This window comes from Sinocyclocheilus grahami, unplaced genomic scaffold (genome assembly GCF_001515645.1).
Source record: "Sinocyclocheilus grahami isolate Dianchi unplaced genomic scaffold, SAMN03320097.WGS_v1.1 scaffold354.1, whole genome shotgun sequence".
Taxonomy (NCBI): Eukaryota; Metazoa; Chordata; class Actinopteri; order Cypriniformes; family Cyprinidae; genus Sinocyclocheilus; species Sinocyclocheilus grahami.
The window spans coordinates 736,827-760,353 of record NW_015505533.1 but is presented as its reverse complement, the minus strand read 5'-3'; the positions used below and the strand labels follow the sequence as shown (position 1 = coordinate 760,353).

The window sequence follows — 23,527 nt, the reverse complement described above, 5'->3', positions numbered from 1 at the left end:
CTACTTTGACCTACTCATGAGAACGATGTAACCCTGTCAGCATCTATGGTTTACACGACTCCAGACGGTGATGCATTTCCACTGAAACACACTCTGATGCTCTCTACTCTGGTGCTAAAGCGCTTCGGGCCCGGTGTTAAAGACTCAGGCGTGTGTTTAATGTTAGATGTGGCTGTAGATACACAGTCCGTTTACCTCACACTACAGCCAGTATTCAGGATTTGATGAACACACTCTCTGTCAGCCCTCTGCTTGCGACTGCAAAAATCGTGATGTGTGTGCGTGCGAGAATCCATGTGAATGCTGGCAGAGGATGCAGAACATGCACAAGTGAAGCGTGATAATGTATTTATTTGTTCTTCCAAACGATCCTCATCTCCCATGAAGTCGCCCGCACACACCCTCATCTGGTGAAGCGGTGTGTCTGTCGGTGTTTGTTGTGTAAATTTCTCTCGTGTTCTGTGTTGTTCTTTGAGAACGAATGAACGAATCCATGACTTAACCGTTGTCTGACCATGTGCCAGTTCTGTCACTGTAGAACTTTTATACAGTATATATATAAATAATACATGCGATAGACTTTAATAAAAAGGTTCGAGTTTTGTACATCTGTTTCTTAGTTTTTTGTTTTTGTTCTGGTTTTTGGTGAATGAACAAGAATCTGTGTAGAAATGGGAGAACTCAAACCTGAGTAATCTGTTACTTAACCAAACCATCGTTCATGATTAGTAGGATTAACCCTATTGTGGTTTTCCATTCATTTTGCCGAGAAAAATCTTCTTTTTCTGAAAATGCTAGTTGCTGTTATTGCATTTTGCTAAAGCTTTCTGACTTTGCTTATACAGGTGCATCTCAATAAATTAGAATGTCGTGGAAAAGTTCATTTATTTCAGTATTTCAACTCAAATTGTGAAACTCGTGTATTAAATAAATTCAATGCACACAGACTGAAGTAGTTTAAGTCTTTGGTTCTTTTAATTGTGATGATTTTGGCTCACATTTAACAAAAACCCACCAATTCACTATCTCAACAAATTAGAATATGGTGACATGCCAATCAGCTAATCAACTCAAAACACCTGCAAAGGTTTCCTGAGCCTTCAAAATGGTCTCTCAGTTTGGTTCACTAGGCTACACAATCATGGGGAAGACTGCTGATCTGACAGTTGTCCAGAAGACAATCATTGACACCCTTCACAAGGAGGGTAAGCCACAAACATTCATTGCCAAAGAAGCTGGCTGTTCACAGAGTGCTGTATCCAAGCATGTTAACAGAAAGTTGAGTGGAAAGAAAAAGTGTGGAAGAAAAAGATGCACAACCAACCAAGAGAACCGCAGCCTTATGAGGATTGTCAAGCAAAATCGATTCAAGAATTTGAGTGAACTTCACAAGGAATGGACTGAGGCTGGGGTCAAGGCATCAAGAGCCACCACACACAGACGTGTCAAGGAATTTGGCTACAGTTGTCGTATTCCTCTTGTTAAGCCACTCCTGAACCACAAACAACGTCAGAGGCGTCTTACCTGGGCTAAGGAGAAGAACTAGACTGTTGCCCAGTGGTCCAATGAGAGCAAGTTTTGTATTTCATTTGGAAACCAAGGTCCTAGAGTCTGGAGGAAGGGTGGAGAAGCTCATAGCCCAAGTTGCTTGAAGTCCAGTGTTAAGTTTCCACAGTCTGTGATGATTTGGGGTGCAATGTCATCTGCTGGTGTTGGTCCATTGTGTTTTTTGAAAACCAACATCACTGCACCCGTTTACCAAGAAATTTTGGAGCACTTCATGCTTCCTTCTGCTGACCAGCTTTTTGAAGATGCTGATTTCATTTTCCAGCAGGATTTGGCACCTGCCCACACTGCCAAAAGCACCAAAAGTTGGTTAAATGACCATGGTGTAGGTGTGCTTGACTGGCCAGCAAACTCACCAGACCTGAACCCCATAGAGAATCTATGGGGTATTGTCAAGAGGAAAATGAGAAACAAGAGACCAAAAAATGCAGATGAGCTGAAGGCCACTGTCAAAGAAACCTGGGCTTCCATACCACCTCAGCAGTGCCACAAACTGATCACCTCCATGCCACGCCGAATTGAGGCAGTAATTAAAGCAAAAGGAGCCCCTACCAAGTATTGAGTACATGTACAGTAAATGAACATACTTTCCAGAAGGCCAACAATTCACTAAAAATGTTTTTTTATTGGTCTTATGAAGTATTCTAATTTGTTGAGATAGTGAATTGGTGGGTTTTTGTTAAATGTGAGCCAAAATCATCACAATTAAAAGAACCAAAAACTTAAACTACTTCAGTCTGTGTGCACTGAATTTATTTAATACACGAGTTTCACAATTTGAGTTGAATTACTGAAATAAATGAACTTTTCCACGACATTCTAATTTACTGAGATGCACCTGTAGTTTTTTTTTCTTGGTCATTGAGGATTTACCTCGATGTAAGTTTTGTGGATTTAAACTGTGCTAAACTGACTGTAACACACCCTTAGCTTTTGTGCTTCAACACACCTCTCCTCAACAAGCCACGAGATTTCAGCTAATAATCATCACGAGTCCCATGAGAAGCCAAACAACACTTCTGGATGGGGGTTCGTTCTAGCCATGCTTGCAAACAACGCTACAAATAGTGGAAAACACTGTTAGAACACTGTCACAGGAATAAATGTTGGAGGTGAAGGAGAACTGGTTGTGACTGACTCACACCTGTAAGACAGGTTGTTCAGAGCTGTCCTCCGCAGCTGTTCTCCTCGGGAAGACACACACCCTCAGGCAGTGTAACCCAAACGTCTGCTCATATGTTCTGGTTCTGCATCTGCTCAGCATACACGCTTCATTAACTGAATTGTGATTGGTCTTCTGTTCAGTTATTTTCCTTGTATAACGCAAAGCAACTCTTTAAGGTGGTAAACTAATTTACTACACTATAACTACTACTTTTTTAGAAATAGCATGTGAAACGTGCATTATGCATACAGTAAGTTGCTACATTAAGGTCATTTATATGTGACCCTGGACCACAAAACCAGTCATAAGGGTAAATTTTTTTTAATTGAGATTTATACACCATCTTAAAGCTCTCCATTGATGTATGGTTTGTTAGGATAGGACAATATTTGGCCGAGATACAACTATTTGAAAATCTGGAATCTGAGGGTACAAAAAAAATCTAAATATTGAGAAAATCATCTTTAAAGTTGTCCAAATGAAGTTCTTAGCAATGCATATTACTAATCAAAAATTAAGTTCTGATATATTTACGGTAGGAAATTTACAAAATATCTTGATGGAACATGATCTTTACTTAATGTCCTAATGATTTTTGGCATAAAAGAAAAATGTATAATTTTGACCCACACAATGTATTGTTGGCTATTGCTACAAATATACCTGTGCTGCTTATGACTGCTTCTGTGCTCCAGGGTCACATTTGTGATAGTTTTGTGTTAAAGGTTCTGTATACTATTCTAATCATGCTCATTCTTGAATGCAGCCGACTAGACACAAAATACGCACTAAATGCAACATTTAATTTACACACAGATAGATCCTGAAAGCTGAACTTTACTCTTTCACAAACACTACTATTTCCTTCAGGTGATGCAAATCTAGTTTCTCACAGAAAGACTCTTGAGCCAGCCTCATTGTCTTGTTTGGATGTGGATCTCGCGGGGGAGCTGTTGTAATTTTATCTAGGTGTGATTGCAAAGAAATCTCTTTGTGGGTGTGGCTTGTGTGAAGAATATCCTCAAGGATATGGACATCTGTCAACTCCTAATGCACACAAACTCTGCTATACGTGCCGCCCGAAGGTCTGGGCTGAGCATTTATTTTTGATCTAACATTTTTGATCAAATCAATGTGTCCTTGCTCAGTGAATGTATTCATTTCTGCTGTTCTTTATAAAACAAAAATCTCTTACCTAAACTTTTGAATGGTAGTGTATGTACACCAACTACAGGTAATGTATGATTTTTTTATATAGTTGTCAGTGATGATAAAATCTATGATGGTCTAACCAAGATTACATGCATGCAGTAGTATTTCTCACACTGTAGTTGTGGTGAAGATTATCGCTACTGATGCCTTGCTGTGTTGGTCTGTTATCTGTGTTTGTGTGTCATATCCACAGTACAAGTTCTCGTATAAGAGTGGATAAAAGTGAGACCGTGCATGTGTTCACCTCAAGATAACATGCACAACACCTTGTGATTGCTGCACAGCTCTTTTCCTGTCATTCACTGCTGTGGCAGTCTTTGAAGCTGAAAGCTTGTACCTGCAGAACTGCTGACTGACACATCTTCAAAGTCTTTCTGATGTACATTCTCCTAAGTGCACAAACATGTCTTTGTATGCATGGACACTTAAATGCAAGCGCAAATGCATATCACTGTTGTTCTGTGTTCACTGATTTTCCATTTCTGTACTCTGGTCCCCTCCCTGCTTACCGTGGTGATGAGATACATAGCAGACTGTCGTCACTCAATGGCTGGATGTCTAAGTGGTGCCCGCAGAATAACATAGGTTTCATAGACAATTGGAGGAGTTTTTGGGGCAGACCTGACCTGTTGAAAAGACATGGTCTTCATCCCTCCTGGGGTGGTGCCGCTCTTCTGTCTAGAAATATGGCACATAGTCTTAGAGTTTGTACTCGACTAACTGGGGCCCAGGTCAGGACGCAGACAGACTGGCTAAACCGACCGTCTGCTAGCCGCTTCATGTCACAGAAATCAGTTCATTCTCAGCACATAGAGACCCTTTCACCTAGATATCACACTATAGAGACTGTGTCTGTTCCCCGAACTAGAAAATACAAAAAACGTACAAACCAATTTAAGAGTAACAATTTAATTGATGTTCAACAAATAAAAAGATTGATTTAAATTTTACTTTTAGTCATTTTGCAGATGCTTTTATCCAAAGCAATTGGGGGATACATAAAGTGATTCTTAAAGAGGCAAACAGACACCGGAAGTGCTCGTAATGCCAAGTTTCAGGCATTGTTCAAATAAGTACAAGCTAGAAAGGGAAGGAATAAATAAAGAGAAAGACAAAGTGAAAATACAAAACATAGGTTTGGGTCATAGGTTAGCTTTACACTTGACCCGATGACCTGGGTATTACCTACCCAGTTTCCAAACTCGCCAGAAGTGGACGACACTACAGATTAGTGATGTGGCCATGATTGTCTATCCTGAACTTTCTCTCTTTTTTATAAAGATTTATTTTGGGGGGTTTTGCCTTTATTATGGCAAGACATTGTAGAGTTGACAGGAAGCAAAGTGGGAGAGAGAGAGAGGGGCAGGATCGGGAAAGGTCCTCGAGCCGGGATTCAAACTTGGGATGCCCGTAGCGCAATGGCACTATATGTTGGCGCGCTGCCCGCAAGGCTATTGGCGTCATTGATCCTGCACTTTCTTATGCCCTCTGGCCAGTAGGTAAAGTCACCCAGGTGTTCCCAGGCCCAGATGGCAGCCAGTGTGGACGTTAAAGGTAGGACTTACACACAAGTTGTGGCTTGACTCAATCAGATCCCAGCCTTACCTGGACAGTGCGTGATACATGAGGGGTATCGAATATCTCTGTGCTTCTGTTTGTAGCAGAACTTTTTGAGTATAATATTGAATTGAATCGTAACGTGAACCCCAGCCATCTGAAAACACTGCATGGGATACCGTTTCCCAGAATGCAATGCGCTCATGTGATGTTTCATGTAAGCGAGAGTGAACTGGAGGCAGGGAATAGTAATTATAAATGTAACACTGTTATATGTACGTATACATATAGGCCTACGTGTAAAGTACAAACAATCGCTGTGTATCTAAAAATAATATCGTTAGTAGGAGATCAATTCTACTTTAATCTCTACGGCACGTTTCCAATCAAGTCAAATTACGCCACCTTTATCTCTATAGCGCTTTATACCGTACTGATTGTATCAAAGATATGAAATAATAATAATAATAATATTGCAGTAATATAATATATAAATAAAATAATATTTCACTTACGCAAACAGAATTCAATTCCGCTGTAAAGCAGCTCTAAAAAAGAAACGGAGTGAAAGGACAAATAGACCAATTTGTTGGCAGAGGCTATTTACATGAACTCCGCCCACAAATGCCCGATAAACAGCACCGCAAAAGACGTCTGTTTCTGTGCAGCAGCCTCTGCTCTATAGCGCTGGCGCAGTGAGTAAAGCACGCGAGACCTGCGCTTCCGACGCGATGGCCCGAGTTCGAATCCTCCTGCTTCTCCTTTTCCCATCACACACCAGATCAAAAAGCCATTTATTTTCAATAAAAATAAAGTAAATTTTTGAAAAGTGGAAATAAAACGCCTCATTAATAATACAGCAGGTATGCTTTAGTAGGTGTAGGGAGGCTTTTGTCCCAATAAAGTGGCATGTATCTAATCAAATCTATATATGTTAGTTTACACTTAATATGTTATTGCATACTCTTTTATAATGTACTACAGTACTGTATAAATATCTGCCACCTAACTATATTTACACACCTGTTGCTAAAGAAAATGCTGCTATTTTAGTGTAAACAGAATTGATCATTATAGAATATATGTTTTTTTCCACTGCCAAAAATATGTAAAGCCCGCCCGTTAGTTCCAGTTGGCAATATAACATTGTTTACTAGTATGAATCCTTATTAACAAGCCTTAAAAAGAAGGGTTAGCACATTAGTTTGTAAGATAACAACCTTGACAGCTGTGCGGAACTATTTAAGTTCAGCGTTTGTCATGACAGCACTGTAGCTTACTGTACGTTTCTCACGCTATTCTTAAAGAAACAGTCTTTTCAGCCGTCAGGAGCACCTTTAGCACCAGAGCGTTTAAGTTCGGTCATGTCAAATGGATAGCTTGAATGTACTGTAAACTGATTTGTGCGAAGGCGTCCGCTAAACACATGAATGTAGATGAATTATGACCTTTTGAAGGAGGCGCCGGAATTCCGCTGATGTGCGTCACCGAACCCACCCGCGGCGATCTGACAAACTCTATTCAACTCTACTCTACTCTACTCTACTCTGCTCTGCTCTGCTCTGCTCTGCTCTGCCGTGGCCGGCTTCGCTGGATAATGTACACCTGAAAAGTGGTCCGTGTGTTTACTTCGCAGCCATGTGCAGCTCGTCGTTAGTGGCTGGTGTAGTTCTGCTGTTGGTGTCGTGTCGTGTCGGGTCGTTCTCCGCACGGGACAGTCTCAGAGTCAGACAGGTGAGTGTGGACTAATGACTGAAAGCGCAGCACACAGTACTGTGTTCACAGGTAGAGCTCCAGCTGCTCCAGATCAGCCCGTGCATGTGCTCGAGCCCACAGCTTCTCTCTGGTGTCCTCGGAAGCAGGAAACACACACACACACACACACACACACACAGACACAGACACACACACACACACACACACACACACACACACACACACACACCTATACCTGTGCGTCCAGTCCAAACATTCTGGAGTTCTTGCATTTTACATTTTCGTTTCAAATTGTATTTCTTCCTTTCTGTTTAAATCTGTGAATGCATGTGTTTAAATGAGCGGGTAGTGATGGCCCAGCACACTGTTTAAGAGCATCTCATGAGATTGAGGAGTGAGCAGATACTTCCGTTTATGTTGTTTCGTAGCTTTTCTGATGACTTTACTGTTATTCTCAACTGTGGGAAATAGTAATGATGCTATTGCTCAGGAACTTTCTCACCTTGCTGCTGACTCAGATATCCTATACTGGACACATGTCTATATTGTTTACGTGCTGAGGCACTTGACTACAGACTAGTCTCTGGTACAGTGTAGAGCGTGTACTAACACAGCCGTCTCTGGTACTCGTTGTAGGACGACACGGGTAACTCAGAGGAAAATGAAGGGGAGGTTTTGGTCGTCTTCAAATTCCCCCTTGAGTGTATTTGTAGAGCTATGAGTGTATGTTAAAGTTATATGCAAAAAGAGTTGTCACACAAAGGGAAAAGGTAGCGTAAATCGCTCAATTCTGTATGACAAGCAAAAGCTAAGAGGTGAAGGTACGGCAGGAGTAGACAGTCACTCTGTTGTAGACCTCTTACATACTATCCTCTGTTACTGTTACCGCTCTCATAAACATGTTACAGGATTCCAATTGAATAAAACACAAAAACATGTGTTCATGCGCCGCCTCTTTTGTGCTCACTGATGTTTTTGACGTTTAAGAGGGATTATTTGCTTGCTGTTTTACAAAATGGGAACACTAACATAAATTTGCAGTGTTTAAAGATAAGTTGCAGTGCATGCTGGGTAAAATACCTCTCAAACAGCACTCACGGCACACAAACCCAAAGAATCAGTGAATCAAAAGTTTGAGTACTTTTTAATGGTCTCTTGAAGGTTTCGTTCATATGTTGGTTGTCTGCGCCTCAAACGGTGTGAACAATAGTGTGAAAGCTGCATATAAGTGTCATCAAGGCTGTGTGGCTAAAGACGGCGTAGAAACAGCAGATTTTTGTGGAGATGCACTTATTTGGCTAAGTGTTTGTTGTGGGCTTTATCTGGTTGTATGACGTGGCAGGCTTTGCTGTTTCCAGCGGCGTACAGAGATGTTTGAAAAAGTGACGTGACATGTGGCCAAGTATGGTGACCCATACTCGAATTAGTGCTCTGCATTTAACCCATCCTAAGTGCACACACACACACACACAGCAGTGAACACACACACACTGTGAACACACCGAGAGCACACACCTGGAGCAGTGGGCAGCGTTTATGCTGCAGCGCCCGGGGAGCAGTTGGGGGTTCGGTGCCTTGCTCAAGGGCACCTCAGTCGTGGTATTGAAGGTAGAAGAGAGCGCTGTACATTCACTCCCCCCCACCTACAATCCCTGCTGATACGAGACTCGAACCCACAGCCTTTGGGTTACGAGTCCGACTCTCCATTAACCATTAGGCCACGACTTCCCCGTAACAATGACCTTAGCATGAATTACTTTTAGAATCAGCACATTTAATGTCATTTTTAATGGTATATGTGTGAACACTATATTTTGGGATGACTGTTCATTTGAGGAGGCGAGTTCTGTGTCTTCATGGAGCTCAGTTTTTATTTGGCTCTCTTGTTAGTGTTATGAAAACTGGCCATCATAAAGCTGAGAATAAGAAGGGAAATAGTGAAGAGTTCAAATCATTCTGGAGAAGTAGTCCGACTAAAGTAGAAAGATGTCACTTTAAAAAAGTGGTGAAAAGGGAAAAACTTAAAATTATTTTATTATATTTCAGTATGGATTTATGAAAGCAATAAAGTGCTAAATGTTCAGCTGGATTGTGAGTATAGTAATTGCAGAATGGGCCTAAAAATTAACTGAAGTTTTGGTGTGTATATATATACCGGTATAATCCTACTAAAATAGTAATATATTTTAAATCCATGTATTTCATACTAAGTATATAGTTCAAATATATTAACATATTTACTTTCATATTGCTGAAGACTTTATGCACAATGCACATTTCTTCTTATTAAGCCTAAAATGTGTTTTAGCATCACTATCAATAAGGATTGCACAATCTCTTTATAATATCAGTCTTTAAATGCAATTAATTAAAAGTGTACCTGAAGTAGGGGTGTGCGATATATATCGTCTGCGATTAATATCGTAATTGTTGTTTTAACGATGTGCGATTTGACATTATCGAGTATTTTGCAAAAAGCATTCAAAACATCCCTACAGAGCGCACGCATGCATTACGTGAAGTTTAGACTAGTGCGTGCGCATTTAGTGTGTTTTCTTTCACTGCATGATTCAGGCTATTAAAATGCATTTAGAATGATCACAAATTCAAGACATGATAGCAGAACATTTATATATTTATACCACTTCATATACTTATTCAATTTCACACGAAGAGTGCCGTTTTTCTCCAAAAATTACCATGATTACAAATGTGACATTGAATTCAATAAACAATAAGATAATTAAGAGACTTACGTTTTAGACCCCATATTGCTTTTTTTTGCTCTATTTCGCCAACAAAAATCATTCTGAATACAGCCACAGCACTGTTTTGTCTCTGAGCAACATGACGGTGTTTCGTTCCTGAATGAATCAACCGTTTAAATGATTCGTTCAATCCCAATGACTCACTTATTAACAGTGACTTGCTGCCACCTACTGGCGGCTTTAATTTCACATTTCTGCTTTTTCTTTCTTTTCTTTTTGGTTTTTTTCATGTTTTAAATCATTTCAAATATCAGTATTCAACGTTTTATGTTTAATATATCAAAACATTATTTATGCATTTGTAATTGCAGGTTAAATGCATTCATGTCTTGCATTAAACAAAATACATGTGTGTAAACACGTCTAAATGCCACTTCAGATGCAGCTTCTGTGTTGATTTAATTTGCTCGGTAACAGCCCAAATGTCTTATTATTCTAATTCCCTGATTAAATGTAAGAATTTGACTCAAAAGATAATGGACACTTTTAGAAAAAATGGCTTTATAAAGGTAAAAATGCCCATAAAATGCAAAAATCAGTTTAAACTTATTGGAAAAGATTCATTTCTATCAGTATGAACTGACCACCACACAGAATATGAAGAATATTAAAAACATTAGGAGTCAGCTGTCTTCGGCAGTCCTTAAGATATCAGCACAGTAACACACTCAGCAAAATATCGTCTAATTATCGTCATAGATAAAATATCGCGATATTATTTTTTGTCAATATCGCACACCCCTAACCTGAAGTACACTTGCAACAGTTCCACTTTAGCACAATCAAATATACTTCAGTATATCTTAAGTTGAACCTCAGCACTACTTCCACACAATTAAAGTGCATTAAGCACAAAATTAGTTTAGTATACTAAAAGTACAATTGCAGGGTATTTTTATTAAGCACATAAATGTGTAAATATATTTGTAGTATACTTGGCATGAAATAACTGTATTTCAAATATGTTTTAGTATATTTATTTTCTCTAGGGAATCTATATTGGATATTTATTAGATCAATCTCCCATCAGAAGATATCCATATAAAACCAGTCAACATAAAACACACTCACACACGCACACTCTCGCACACACACACACACGCACTCACACACGCACACACACTCATACACACACACTCAGAGGTTGTTGTTAAGTACTTCTAGATGATAAGATCTCTGAACTGAACTCATGTTAACACACACTATTGTGTAGCTGACATTGATGCATCTCTTTTTACATTCTTAAACAATGCTCAAGTGCGAGACTTTTGAACTTCAGCTAAATCTTTCTCTTTTCTCTCTCTCTGTCTCTCTAAAGGAATGGAGTGGTGCTGGTAAGTCATGACACAATACATCACTTCAGAATGTCTACATTGTTCCTTTTAGTGTTACATCCACACTGTAGACCTGTACGGTAAAGTAAGAAGTTTAAATGGCCACATTCAAGGAAGCATTATGTGTTTCTGCATGTCAAAACAATTTTCTTGTGTTATTCTGAGCAAAAGTTTGATTTTGATATTTCATGTAAAGACTTCATGTATTCTCTAAAGACATTCACTCACTCCAAAGAGCTGTATTTTTATGTATTCAAACCCCTTCCTTCATACAGTGTGAGAAAATAATCCACTTTTACTGTAAACTGTCATTTGTACTAAAGCCAAAGGAAGTGATCTCAGACTTGATTTTCAAACCAGACTTGAGCTGAAAGATGTCACTGTTGTCTTCTGGAGAGCTGCTTTATAATAATTGACACATTTTGCAGCATTAACACTGTTACTGAACTGAATTGAAGCAAGATTAACCTGACTCAAGTAACACTGTTATTTTCCGCTTTGAAACAAACTATTTATATAGTGCTACAGAAATGAAGTTGGCTTGACTTCTGCTCACTATTAGAGTTCTGCTAAGTGAATCAAATAAATGATGATGACTCCCGTGATTTCTCATTCCTGACGTTTTCTTTCAGAAAGCAGAATGAGATGGTAATAATGTCAGATTCAGTAGCTAAATGTCTCCGCTCCTCAGCTCATGGTTTTAGACTGCTGTTGTGTGTGATGCAGCTTTCTGAAATCTTGCTAGTTAGTGCAATAATGATGCATATATGTAGCTGACATTAAATGTAGGAAAAATCGATCATTGGGTGACGCCTGTCCTCTTTTGCATGTTTGTCTTGTGTTGGACTGAACAGAGCGAGGGCTGCCTGAGCTGAGACTCTGGACGCTGCGCTGGCAGGACCAGCTGGACGTGTGTGTCCGTGTGCGGCTCTCCGTCCATCCTCTGCGTATGTACAACACCACAGCTCGTCTGCTCCGTGATCACAGCGACTGACTGACTGACTGACTGAGCTCACCACTCTGTCCTGTGTTTGTAGAGGCAAACGAATCGCTGACGATTGAGTTGAGCGACTCTGAGACGGGTGACTCCTACACGCTGCTCATGTGGGAACGGAGCAGCACTCTCAGGGTACGTCTGTGGCCGACTCGCCTATCTTCATTAGATTTAGCATAGACCAGTTCCAACATTTCATTTATCATCGCTTGTTTATATAACTGTGTAATCAGTTGTATGACAAATAGCTCTCTGCAACTGAATGAGAATAAAACCAAAGTGCTTCTACTGGGTCCTGCTGCTATTAAAACACAGTTAGGTTTCTTAAGTAGTAACCTACACAATCATGCAACAAATCTTCTCCAATTTGACAAGCATGTAAATGCAGTTGTAAAGAGTAGCTTTTTTTCATCTCAGATCAGTGGCAAAAGTGAAAGACCTTGAAATTGTAGTTCATGCACTAATTTCCTCTCGATTGGATTAATGCAGCTCTTTATACATTGCATTACCTGCGTCTCGGTTACAGATGATTCAAAATGCAGCAGCCAGATTGTTAACAGGAACCAAGAAAAGGGATCATATCTGCCCTGTCCTTGCCTCATTGCATTGGCTCCTTATAACATTTTAAAATCCTTCTTTTTACATACAAGGCATTGCATAATTTTGCCCGGATTATATTTGTGATGTGATCTTATTAGGCCATATACAGCTTCTAGGTCATTAAGATCTTGTTATCTGTCCACCGTTCTCGTTGGAAAACAAAAGTTGATCGAGCTTTTTCCGTAGTTGCCCCAAAGCTGTGGAACAGCTGCCTTCTCCATCTTCTCCATCGCTGGATGCTTTTAAACCCAGCTTAAAGACTTACTCTCTAGCATTTGAGTGATGCTGTGTATGTACTTTGAGTAGCTGAATTGGTGTTTTATGTATGTACATTTTAATTGTTTTGATACTTGTTTTTATTTTCCTTTGTCTTTTTTCCCCACTTTCCTTTTCTCCTATAAATTCAGATTTATTTTTATTGTAAAGCATTTTCCATCAACTACGGTTGTGTTAAACTTGTGCTCTGAAAATAAAATTAGCCTTGCCTTGCCTTGTTTGCAAGCTGACTTGCTTCACAAAACACTAATGGCATTTATAATTTTTGCTAGTGGAGCTGGAGTGTTTCATTGCACACCGTGTGGTTTAGTTCATGAGTTTCAAGGCTGAATGTATGTCACGCTCCACCAAAGGAGGATTTGAGGAAGTTGATGTTTGATGTGCCACAGTGTTTTTTCTTCCTCGTTGATGAACCTATTTATTTAGTTATCTTAAATGCATATATAGTTATAGAATTAGTTGCGTGTTATTATTTGCATTGATCCATGATCAGTGCAATTCTGTGGCCTGTTTTTGGATCACAATCCACCTTTCGAGAACCGCTGGACTAGTAAATGCAGCAGGTCATTTAAAATGAATGTTTTATTGGTTTACAGAAATGACTAGTGATGCATTGATGCTCACTTCAGGATAGTTCATACTGATAGTGAGAAAGTCAGGTAATCGTATCCAGCTGAATGAGGTGTTGGCACATGTGATCTTTATTGTCTGCAATGACATTGGTAGAGAAAATTGCATATAGGTTTCGTCATTCGTCATGCGAGCACTGTATAGTGTGTCAGCCACCTGTGCTTGCACCCGAGGTCAAATGGAGAATACTTTGAACGGCTAGAGTGTACAACAATACAAATACACTAGCATTTGTGTAAAAAAAAAAAAAAACTTCTAACATATATGTGCTAAATTTTCCTCTAAATTTGAATTCAGCTGTGTTTTACTGCTGCTCTCAGTCAGCGTGAAGTCTTCTTTAAGCTAAACTGAATCTGGGGCATTGTAATGATTGTATTTTCTCCTTCACCAGTGGACCAGCAGTAGTGGCGAGCCGTGGCTTCAGCCTCGCAAAGCTAAAATTCAGAAGCATGTAACGACCGTGACGTCCCATCAGGCCTTTGTGAGTGAGCGCTGGCGTTCCTTCACGTGTGTTGTTGACTCAATGTGAATGAAGCGTGTTTGCAGTGGTTTTAGCTGTGTTTGTCTGTCGCCCTCCAGTGGATTGTGAGGTATGATTGTTTCCCAGCCCAGCCTGGATCCACCGTCAGCGTGTCCGTTCACAGCCACAGTCGTGTGCTCATCAGCACATCTTACGTCGTAGAGCACACAGGTCTGTCTCTCTCTCTGTACCACTCTCATAATGTCAGAACACAGCAAAGCAGCTGCATTCACATCTGCTGTTTTCCATGTGTGTTTCTGATCCTCACACTGACGGTCCAGTGCCCAAAGCCAGTGTCACGGTGGATGAACATGCTAAACGCTTCACTGTACGAATGGAAACAGACCACAGTCAGGTGAAGATCAGCCTGTGCTACAACCATTCACACGCAGTGTGTGAAGGAATTTATTTTAGTACGGTGGGTGAAATATGTCATCTTGCTTTATATAAGATCTACATTTTTGAGAAGGTAGACTTCATAATAAAAACTGTACGGTCTCACATGGCATACACAGTGTTTCCGTAGATTAATATACGATTTCTCAAATGACCGGATGTAAGAAGCTGTGGCCATCATAAAGTGTATAAATCTTCAATAAGCCATTGAGGTGTTGTGTTTGTGTTGCAGACTGAAGCGAAGGTTAAAACCTTCAATCTGAGCTTCCCCTATCTGATACCTTGTGTCTGTGTGCAGGTGTGCTCTGCTGTTCTCACACACACACACACACACACTTTGTTGGTTTTGAAAATGTTTTCCTCCTTATAAATGTATGCATTGTTCTGTGTTCACAGCTGTGGTTTCCAGGCCCTGATTCCAGAAGAAACACACAGTGTCCCTTAAAAGAGAAAGCGCTGCCACGTGAGTCAATGATATTTGTGGAAGCAACACTTAGTGTGAAGATCATGCGCAGTGTATATATAGAATAGATATTATTAGCGATGACGTGCAAAGAAATAATTGAACTGATAACTCAACCAGAACGTCATGTCAACTCCTCCATAGGAGAGAAATTAATCGAGCCTGATCCAAATGAAATCCCCATTCAACAGACGGGTGCAGTGCCGACTGTAAAGAATAAAATGTCACTACGTTTGGTAAAGTGAATGTGCAGTGTGACTCTCTCGCATTTTGCGTAGCGGATGCGCATTTTGACCTCAAAGTACACTGGTATGATCTGTCACTCTAAACTACGCAAAAAACCTGGCTCTGTCCATGTGCAGTATTCAAAACAAGCAACAGAAAAAGATGACGAGTTCAACCAATCAGCATTTTTTTAGGTTTTGCTTTTAAACTTCCATGCGTTTTATTTCTCTCCAAGCTGGCTCTGTTTGTGTGTCCATGAGTCTGCGTGCTGAGATGAGGAAACGCCTGCATCTGAAAAAGCAACACGCCGAGCATCTTCCCTTGTAATGACTAAACCTTTTGTCCAACAACAAAAAATAACATTATAACATTCTTTTACTGCACAACAGACAAATATTTAAAATAATTTCCCTCTTGATCTGATGTGGCTTCTTATCACAGAATGACGCAGAAATAAATTCTACACTGGAATAACGGCTAAGTCATTAGCAGTGGATTATAAATATAACGTTACTTAATTATTAAAATACTCGAGGTGGTTTTAAGAACACAAACATTGTCGCAGTACAGTGTTTTTTTAATGTCATCATTCAAAGCGTTTCTGTCTTCTTTCATTCAGTTACAGCAATAGCTGGCTGTTTTTGTCCATATTAGGGATTTCCTGGAGCGTCCTGAGTTCTATTTCTTCTATAATGTATGTGTGGAATTTCTGCGCGAGGGCCAGTGTGAATGAAACACACATTACATGTGTTCATCGCACTAAATAATGGCCAATCCATAAAAATAATAATTTTTTTAATAGCATATAAAAATAGCAAAAAAGAACTAGACCAAAAACTGTGGTAAAAAAAATAAAAAAACTGAGATATTTATTGAACTGTGGGCTAACTGTATTGTTGCATCCCTACTGTTTACTCTGAAATACTGTATAACAGGAATATCACAAACTGAGTGCGGACCCTGATTATTAGCCTATAAAGAATAGAAAATATATTTAACATTAAATCTTGCAACCCCCCAGCCGCACTGATGGTACTTAAAAAAAAAAAAATCCAAGGTTGGCAGGTCTTTCTTCTATATGTTTATTCTGCCTAAAGTTGCACAATCCTATGGAAGCTTGTTTCTGCACAGGATGAAAAATACAAGAATTGTAAGATAAACAAATCTGAGATATACATAACTGCAAAAAAAAAGTCAAATTTGTGAGAAAAATTGCAGTTCCCTTTTTATTTATTTCTTTTTTTTTTATTCTGTGGAAGAAACAAGCTTCCATACATTCTGACCGCACTCAGGCAGCGTGACGTGTATCGACCACAGAGAAGGAACTGCTATGCAGCCAGTTTAGTGCCAATCCATAAAAATAATAATTTTTTAAATAGCATATAAAAATAGCAAAAAAGAACTAGACCAAAAACTGTGGTAAAAAAAAATAAAAAAACTGAGATATTTATTGAACTGTGGGCTAACTGTATTGTTGCATCCCTACTGTTTACTCTGAAATACTGTATAACAGGAATATCACAAACTGAGTGCGGACCCTGATTATTAGCCTATAAAGAATAGAAAATATATTTAACGTTAAATCTTGCAACCCCCCGGCCGCACTGATGGTACTTAAAAAAAAAAAAATCACACATTACATGTGTTCATCGCACTAAATAATGGCCAATCCATAAAAATAATAATTTTTTTAATAGCATATAAAAATAGCAAAAAAGAACTAGACCAAAAACTGTGGTAAAAAAAATAAAAAAACTGAGATATTTATTGAACTGTGGGCTAACTGTATTGTTGCATCCCTACTGTTTACTCTGAAATACTGTATAACAGGAATATCACAAACTGAGTGCGGACCCTGATTATTAGCCTATAAAGAATAGAAAATATATTTAACATTAAATCTTGCAACCCCCCAGCCGCACTGATGGTACTTAAAAAAAAAAAAATCCAAGGTTGGCAGGTCTTTCTTCTATATGTTTATTCTGCCTAAAGTTGCACAATCCTATGGAAGCTTGTTTCTGCACAGGATGAAAAATACAAGAATTGTAAGATAAACAAATCTGAGATATACATAACTGCAAAAAAAAAGTCAAATTTGTGAGAAAAATTGCAGTTCCCTTTTTATTTATTTCTTTTTTTTTTATTCTGTGGAAGAAACAAGCTTCCATACATTCTGACCGCACTCAGGCAGCGTGACGTGTATCGACCACAGAGAAGGAACTGCTATGCAGCCAGTTTAGTGAAAAATTTCAAAGATGAGATATTTAAATATATATTTAAAATGTCCAATGCACAGCTGTATTGTATTTTTGAGTTGGAGCATATAGAGAGTTTCAAATCAGTCACGCAGTGAAGCTGCATTCAAGAAACTGTAGACTTGTACACCAACCAGCTTAGTGTTGTCTAGTGTAGTCTCAGTTTATTTATAAAGCACAATTAAAAACCACTACAGTTGACCAATGTGTGCTGTACAATGTTCTAAAAAAGACTTATATAAACATGTATGCAAACCACAACAAACGACATCACAAGTCATAGGCTATAGTGAAGAGATAAGTTTTTAACTTTGATTTAAAAATATGTAATGTTGGTGCAGTTCTAATATGGATCGGTAACGCGTTTCAAATTTAGGTGTGGCTATGGCAAAAGCTCGCTCACCCCTAGATTTTCATTTTGACTTTGGAACAGTTAACAAACTCTGGTTGGCAGAGCTAAGAGTTCTTACCGGATGATGTTCACGCAACAATTCTAAAGCAGACTGGGAGCCAATGTAAAGACGTTAACACAGGAGTGATATGTTCGTATTTGCGAACACAAGTTAAAAGACGTGCAGCCGCGGTTTGGACCAATTTTAATCTGGATATTGAAGAATTGTTTATTCCCAGATACAGGGAATTACAATAATCAATTCTAGAAGAAATACAAGCAAGACGTGCAGTTTCAAAGTGCTTAAAAGAAAGGAAGGTCTTCACTTTAGCCAATGCTCTTAGTTGGTAAAAACTTGATTTGACAACTAAATGTATTTGTCTATCAAATTTAAGTGCACTGTCGAATAAGACGCCCAACACATGATTTAACTGAAGAAGATAAAACACCAGAATTTAAATGAGAAATGTTTGGAACTTCAGAAGAGCCAACCACAATGATCTCTGTTTTACTTTCATTTAGATTAAAAATATTCAAAGACATCCAGGCTTTTACATCGGAAAGACAGGCACAGAGGGAGTCTAAGCCATTTTTGTGTCAGGGGGACTGCCTCTGAATAACATCGTCCTATATTGTTTGAGAAGCTTCTATTTTTAGGATATGACTGAAACCAACTTTATGCTGATATTCTGATGCCCACAACTTGCTCTAGCCGAGCAAGCAAGACCTCATGGTCAACCGTACCAAATGCTGCACTTAAATCTAATAGTACCAGTACAACGGAGTCACCTGAGTCAGTGGCCATTAAAACATCATTTAAAACTTTTACAAGTGCTGTCTCTGTGGAGTGAAACTTTCTGAAACCTGATTGGAAAGCATCAAAAACCTTATTGTCATTCAAAAATCTCTGCAGCTGGTGAAAAACCACTTTCTCCAAAATTTTGGATAAAAAAGAAATATCAGAGATGGGCCTAAAATTAGATAAAACTGTTGGATCCAGATTAGGACTTTTTAAAAGAGTCTTAACAATTGCATGCTTTAAACAATCAGGTACAATTCCTGATTCCAGGCACTTATTAATAAAAACTAGAAAAAACGTGCCAACCACATCAAAAACTTATATTACTGATATTGAGATAAAGAAGACTTTAAGATTTCATAAGAACTCTGGAGCTCGTCTTTCTTCCACCTTCTTTCAGCTCTTCTGCAAGTCTGTCTAAGAGCACAGGGAGTATCATTTAACCAGGGTACAGACTTGGGTTTGGATTTTTTAAGCTGCAGAGCTACAGAATCCAATATGTTAGTGCAGACATCATTAAAACAATGAATAAGCTCTTCGGCACTTTGATCAGATGGAAAGGAGACTAGAGATTGAGAAAACTCCTGGAACATTGATGAGAAAGTATCACTAGTGGTGGAAGATATTATACGAGTCATACAGGCAGGTTTACCTGATTTAACAACAGGAAATGACAAAGGAACAGTAAATAAAATAGGTTTATTATTTGAGAAACTAATCACCTAATTCAATGTCCAGCACTGAAAAACCACGGGACAGCACAGGGTCAAGTGAATGAGTGGCACCTCTCACCAGTTGAACTAGATCAAATGAGTCTATAAGGCTAATAAAGTTCTGGGACAGCAGCACACATGAACATTGAAATCAAAATTAGGAATAATACCACTTAAAAAGACTTTGTGAGGTTTTGGGGGTCGATATATCAATGCAGTCACCAATGGGTTAACAGAGCCCAGAGCCAGGAGTTGAAGTTCAAAACTGTTATACGCATCCGTCTTTAAAACCTGACAAGAAAAATTCTCTTTAAAAATAGTTGTCAATCCTCCACCCCTTCTCACAGTTCATGGGGAATTTAAAAATGTACAGTAGTCAGGTAACAATCCTGAAAACGGACTCACATCCCTAGCAGTGAACCAGGTTTCTGTAACGAATAGAAAATCCAACGCGCAGTGAAAAAGTCATTGAGGATAAAAGGCTTATTCACAGCGGATTTTGCATTGACCAAAGCCATCCTTACCTGTGAGCGGAGATTGTGCACACACACACGACGAAGACGAGGCGAACGGGGCTGGGGTAGCTGATCAGAGGCAGTTGGTAATGACAAAACGTCTGAGATCCACATCATGATTTGGGATGATCAAACAGGGTCTTAGAGATTTGCTAAATTAAAAGCGTTTGACGGTCATATACTATAAGCGGTGAAACAACTTGAAATAAAAGAAAACCGTAAAATAGACAAACTAAGAAGGGAGCAGACGGCAAGCCACACACAACGGCGCCATCACGTCACCTTTTCACTTCTAGTGTAAGCTGTGTCTGTGGTGTGGTTGACTGACGGCATCGTCGTCTCTGTGCTGCTCCTGCAGATGGAGGTGATATCTTGTCCTCCAGCTCAGTTGAAGTTCGTGGCTCTGTTCTGGAGTGGAAGCCTCGCTGCCCCGCTGACCAATCGGATCCCTCCGTGTCTCTGTGCTGGCGAATCCCCAGGCAGAACTTTTACTGTGTCCCCGCCCCCAACGCCACCCTCCACGGGGCCAGACGGGTACGTGACGATCCCACCAACATCATAAGTGCAGAGATGAACAGAGGTGGCAGTATGTTACGTAGTTGTCACATGACCTCATTATGTTACATGTTTTGCGTCAAAATAGATTTTAACCGTCCGAACAAATTCCCCAAGAATGATAGTTTAAAATTGCACCTAAAAATGCAACACCAACTTGGATGCAATGCATATACTGTACATTTTGTCACTGAAGTATTTTATGCATACTTTTCCCAGTATATGCAATGTATTGGATGACAGTAGGTTATGCGCAACATAACCGCATTTCGCTTTTTCAACAGCAATATAATGTGTCTGCTGTGGATAAACACCCTCAGATGTGTGTGAAGGTAAGGCATGCTCAAGCACACATTAATGCATGATTCAGATGTTTGTGTTTCTCATGTGTGTATGATGTTTTGGTTGCAGTTTTCTCTAAATGGCAGTGGTCAGGTCTTCTGTCCGTTCGAGTCAGGTGAGGAGTGCAGGAGCGAGTGTGATGTGGTGTGGTGTGGTGTGCTGGCGTCTGTCTGACTCTCTCTCTCTCTCTCTCTCTCTCTCTCTCTCTCTCTCTCTCTCTGTGTCAGAGGGCCGCTCCGAGTGGAGCGTGGCGGTCGTTCCTGGATCTCTGCACCTGCACCTGCACCTGAGGTTCAGCGTCGCCGCTTTGTTTGCTGCTCAGCTGTGCGCCAGACAGGGAGAGACGTGTTCATCTCAAGGAAACGTCGTCTCACGCCGGGTGGTTAGTAGATTTCCTTCTGTTTAAAGAGTTTCATTCCAGATTCAGTTGGCGAGGGTGGGTGGTGTTGTGGTGTTTGCGCGTGTGTCTGTCTCTCTCTCTCTCTCTCTCTCTCTCTCTCTCTCTCTCTCTCTCTCTGTGTCAGAGGGCCGCTCCGAGTGGAGCGTGGCGGTCGTTCCTGGATCTCTGCACCTGCACCTGCACCTGAGGTTCAGCGTCGCCGCTTTGTTTGCTGCTCAGCTGTGCGCCAGACAGGGAGAGACGTGTTCATCTCAAGGAAACGTCGTCTCACGCCGGGTGGTTAGTAGATTTCCTTCTGTTTAAAGAGTTTCATTCCAGATTCAGTTAGTGTTTGCATTCAGCAATGCATGAGAAAGAATGTGAAAGAATCTCATATGTGACAACTCTGTGGGCATCTGTTGCTAAAGCCCCTGCCACATTTGTCCTTTGCTGTGTAATGTGCTTATATTATGTTTACATCTGTAAAGTTTAAATGACATTATTCAGTATTTCAAAAGATATTGGAGCTGTTTTGTAGTAATAGTACATGAAGGTAGAACAAGTGTTATCTGTAATAATAGTAATTATAATAGTTATTCCCAACATAATCATTTTCAAATCTGCATCACTGAGGAGCGTTGCAAATCATCACTTATGAAGTTTTTACAACAGGGCTCAAGGCATTGATGATGATAAAAAAATTTACAATTTTAAAATGTTTTCAAATAGTAGATATTACGCTAGTAAGTTACATTTTATAAGGTCAGCCAGTCCCGCAGTCCTGCATAGAGCTTATGCTTTTTTTTTATCGCTCTATGCAGTTCTTTCTCATTTTCATCGATTAGTGGCAGCATTCTGCAGTCAAATATTTTTGTACAATAGTCACTAAACTAGCTCTTCTTATACAGCTGCTCTTGCATTTCTTCTCATGATAATTTAACATTTTAATTCCAACTCAGGTTTGGGAAGTATCTGTTCTTCAGTGTGATACAGTTTGACTCCTGTTATTACTGCTCTCCTCAGGATGAGGGCGCCACTGATGCTGAGCTGAGCGTGCCCTTCCCCTTCCTCTCATCAGGACTGTGTGTGCAGGTAATGCCTTTCATTTACAGTCTGTCCGTTTATCATTTGTTTTCTGTTTGCACTTTATAACTCTTTTCTGTTAACCGTTGCATAGGTCTTACTAGCGTAGTACTCATACTGTTTCTGCACACTGTGCTGTGTCCCACAGTGCATGAGTGAAGCAGAAGTGATATCAGACACTACATTTAACAGCTCTTCCTTAACTCAGAGGAGCGGAGTTCTTTGTTTTTACACAAAAATTAATAAAAGTTTATACAAAATAACTATTTATTTCTGAGTTGACGACCTGAGACCATGTAGCAGCACACCACTGTTTCACAAACAAATTGAAATTTGAAAAGGGACCATGTACAATTTTAACATAAATGTTTCCTTTTCATGCATTGTACCGAATTTAGCCAACGGCTAGTTTTCATCCGTGGTCCCTTGGCAGGTAATCATAATCACAGGTAGACATAAGAACAAAATAACAAACACATACAATACAGTAATACTTATACACATCCCATCAGAGCCAAAAAAAACAGTAAAGATGACGTTCAGTTAAGCCACAACTGTATCAGTGTTTACAGATTTGAGTTGCTTTTAAATACAATTTTAGTTTTAATTTAAACATGTCAATAGATGTGCACATCGTTATGTCTTCTGGTAGAGTGTTCCAGTGAATAATAGCTTTCACTGAGAAAGATGATGATCCAAAGGCAGAATGACGAAAAGGAACAACACAATCACTAGTAGATGATGATCTAGTAGATCTTACAGAGACTGTAGAGCGAAAATGCACAAAATCACGAAGTACAGAAGGGGCTAAACCATTTAAAATTTTATATACCATACACAAATTTGAGAAAAGTCTAAAATTATCAAAGCTCAAAAAATTGTATTTCTCCAAAACCCTACAGTGGTGATATTGGTTAGGCTTTTTGTCTAGAGTTTTTAAGGTCTGTTTATAAAGAGATTTTAAAGGTTTAATAACAGTTTCCCCTGCTTGACCCCAACATGTCAGACAGTATGTCAGATGAGAAAAGATTGTAGCATGCATAAAAGTCTTGGCTACATCAGTGGGTAGACAT

At 39.5% G+C, this 23,527-nt stretch overlaps 1 protein-coding gene across 1 annotated transcript in view; it reads left to right on the top strand.

The window, feature by feature from the left end:
- The first annotated feature begins 6,898 nt into the window (after window positions 1–6,898).
- Window positions 6,899–23,527, top strand: part of LOC107548750 (interleukin-17 receptor C-like) — a 23,159-nt gene continuing 6,530 nt past the window's right edge. Inside the window, exons 1-14 of the mRNA XM_016229558.1 lie at window positions 6,899–7,234; window positions 11,303–11,318; window positions 12,173–12,265; window positions 12,356–12,447; window positions 14,210–14,299; window positions 14,398–14,509; window positions 14,620–14,756; window positions 14,967–15,032; window positions 15,131–15,197; window positions 20,454–20,629; window positions 20,935–20,982; window positions 21,062–21,107; window positions 21,220–21,374; window positions 22,395–22,463. Of these exons, the coding sequence (XP_016085044.1) occupies window positions 7,139–7,234; window positions 11,303–11,318; window positions 12,173–12,265; window positions 12,356–12,447; window positions 14,210–14,299; window positions 14,398–14,509; window positions 14,620–14,756; window positions 14,967–15,032; window positions 15,131–15,197; window positions 20,454–20,629; window positions 20,935–20,982; window positions 21,062–21,107; window positions 21,220–21,374; window positions 22,395–22,463 (1,263 nt within the window). The 5' untranslated portion in view covers window positions 6,899–7,138. The remainder of the gene's footprint in view (window positions 7,235–11,302; window positions 11,319–12,172; window positions 12,266–12,355; window positions 12,448–14,209; window positions 14,300–14,397; window positions 14,510–14,619; window positions 14,757–14,966; window positions 15,033–15,130; window positions 15,198–20,453; window positions 20,630–20,934; window positions 20,983–21,061; window positions 21,108–21,219; window positions 21,375–22,394; window positions 22,464–23,527) is intronic.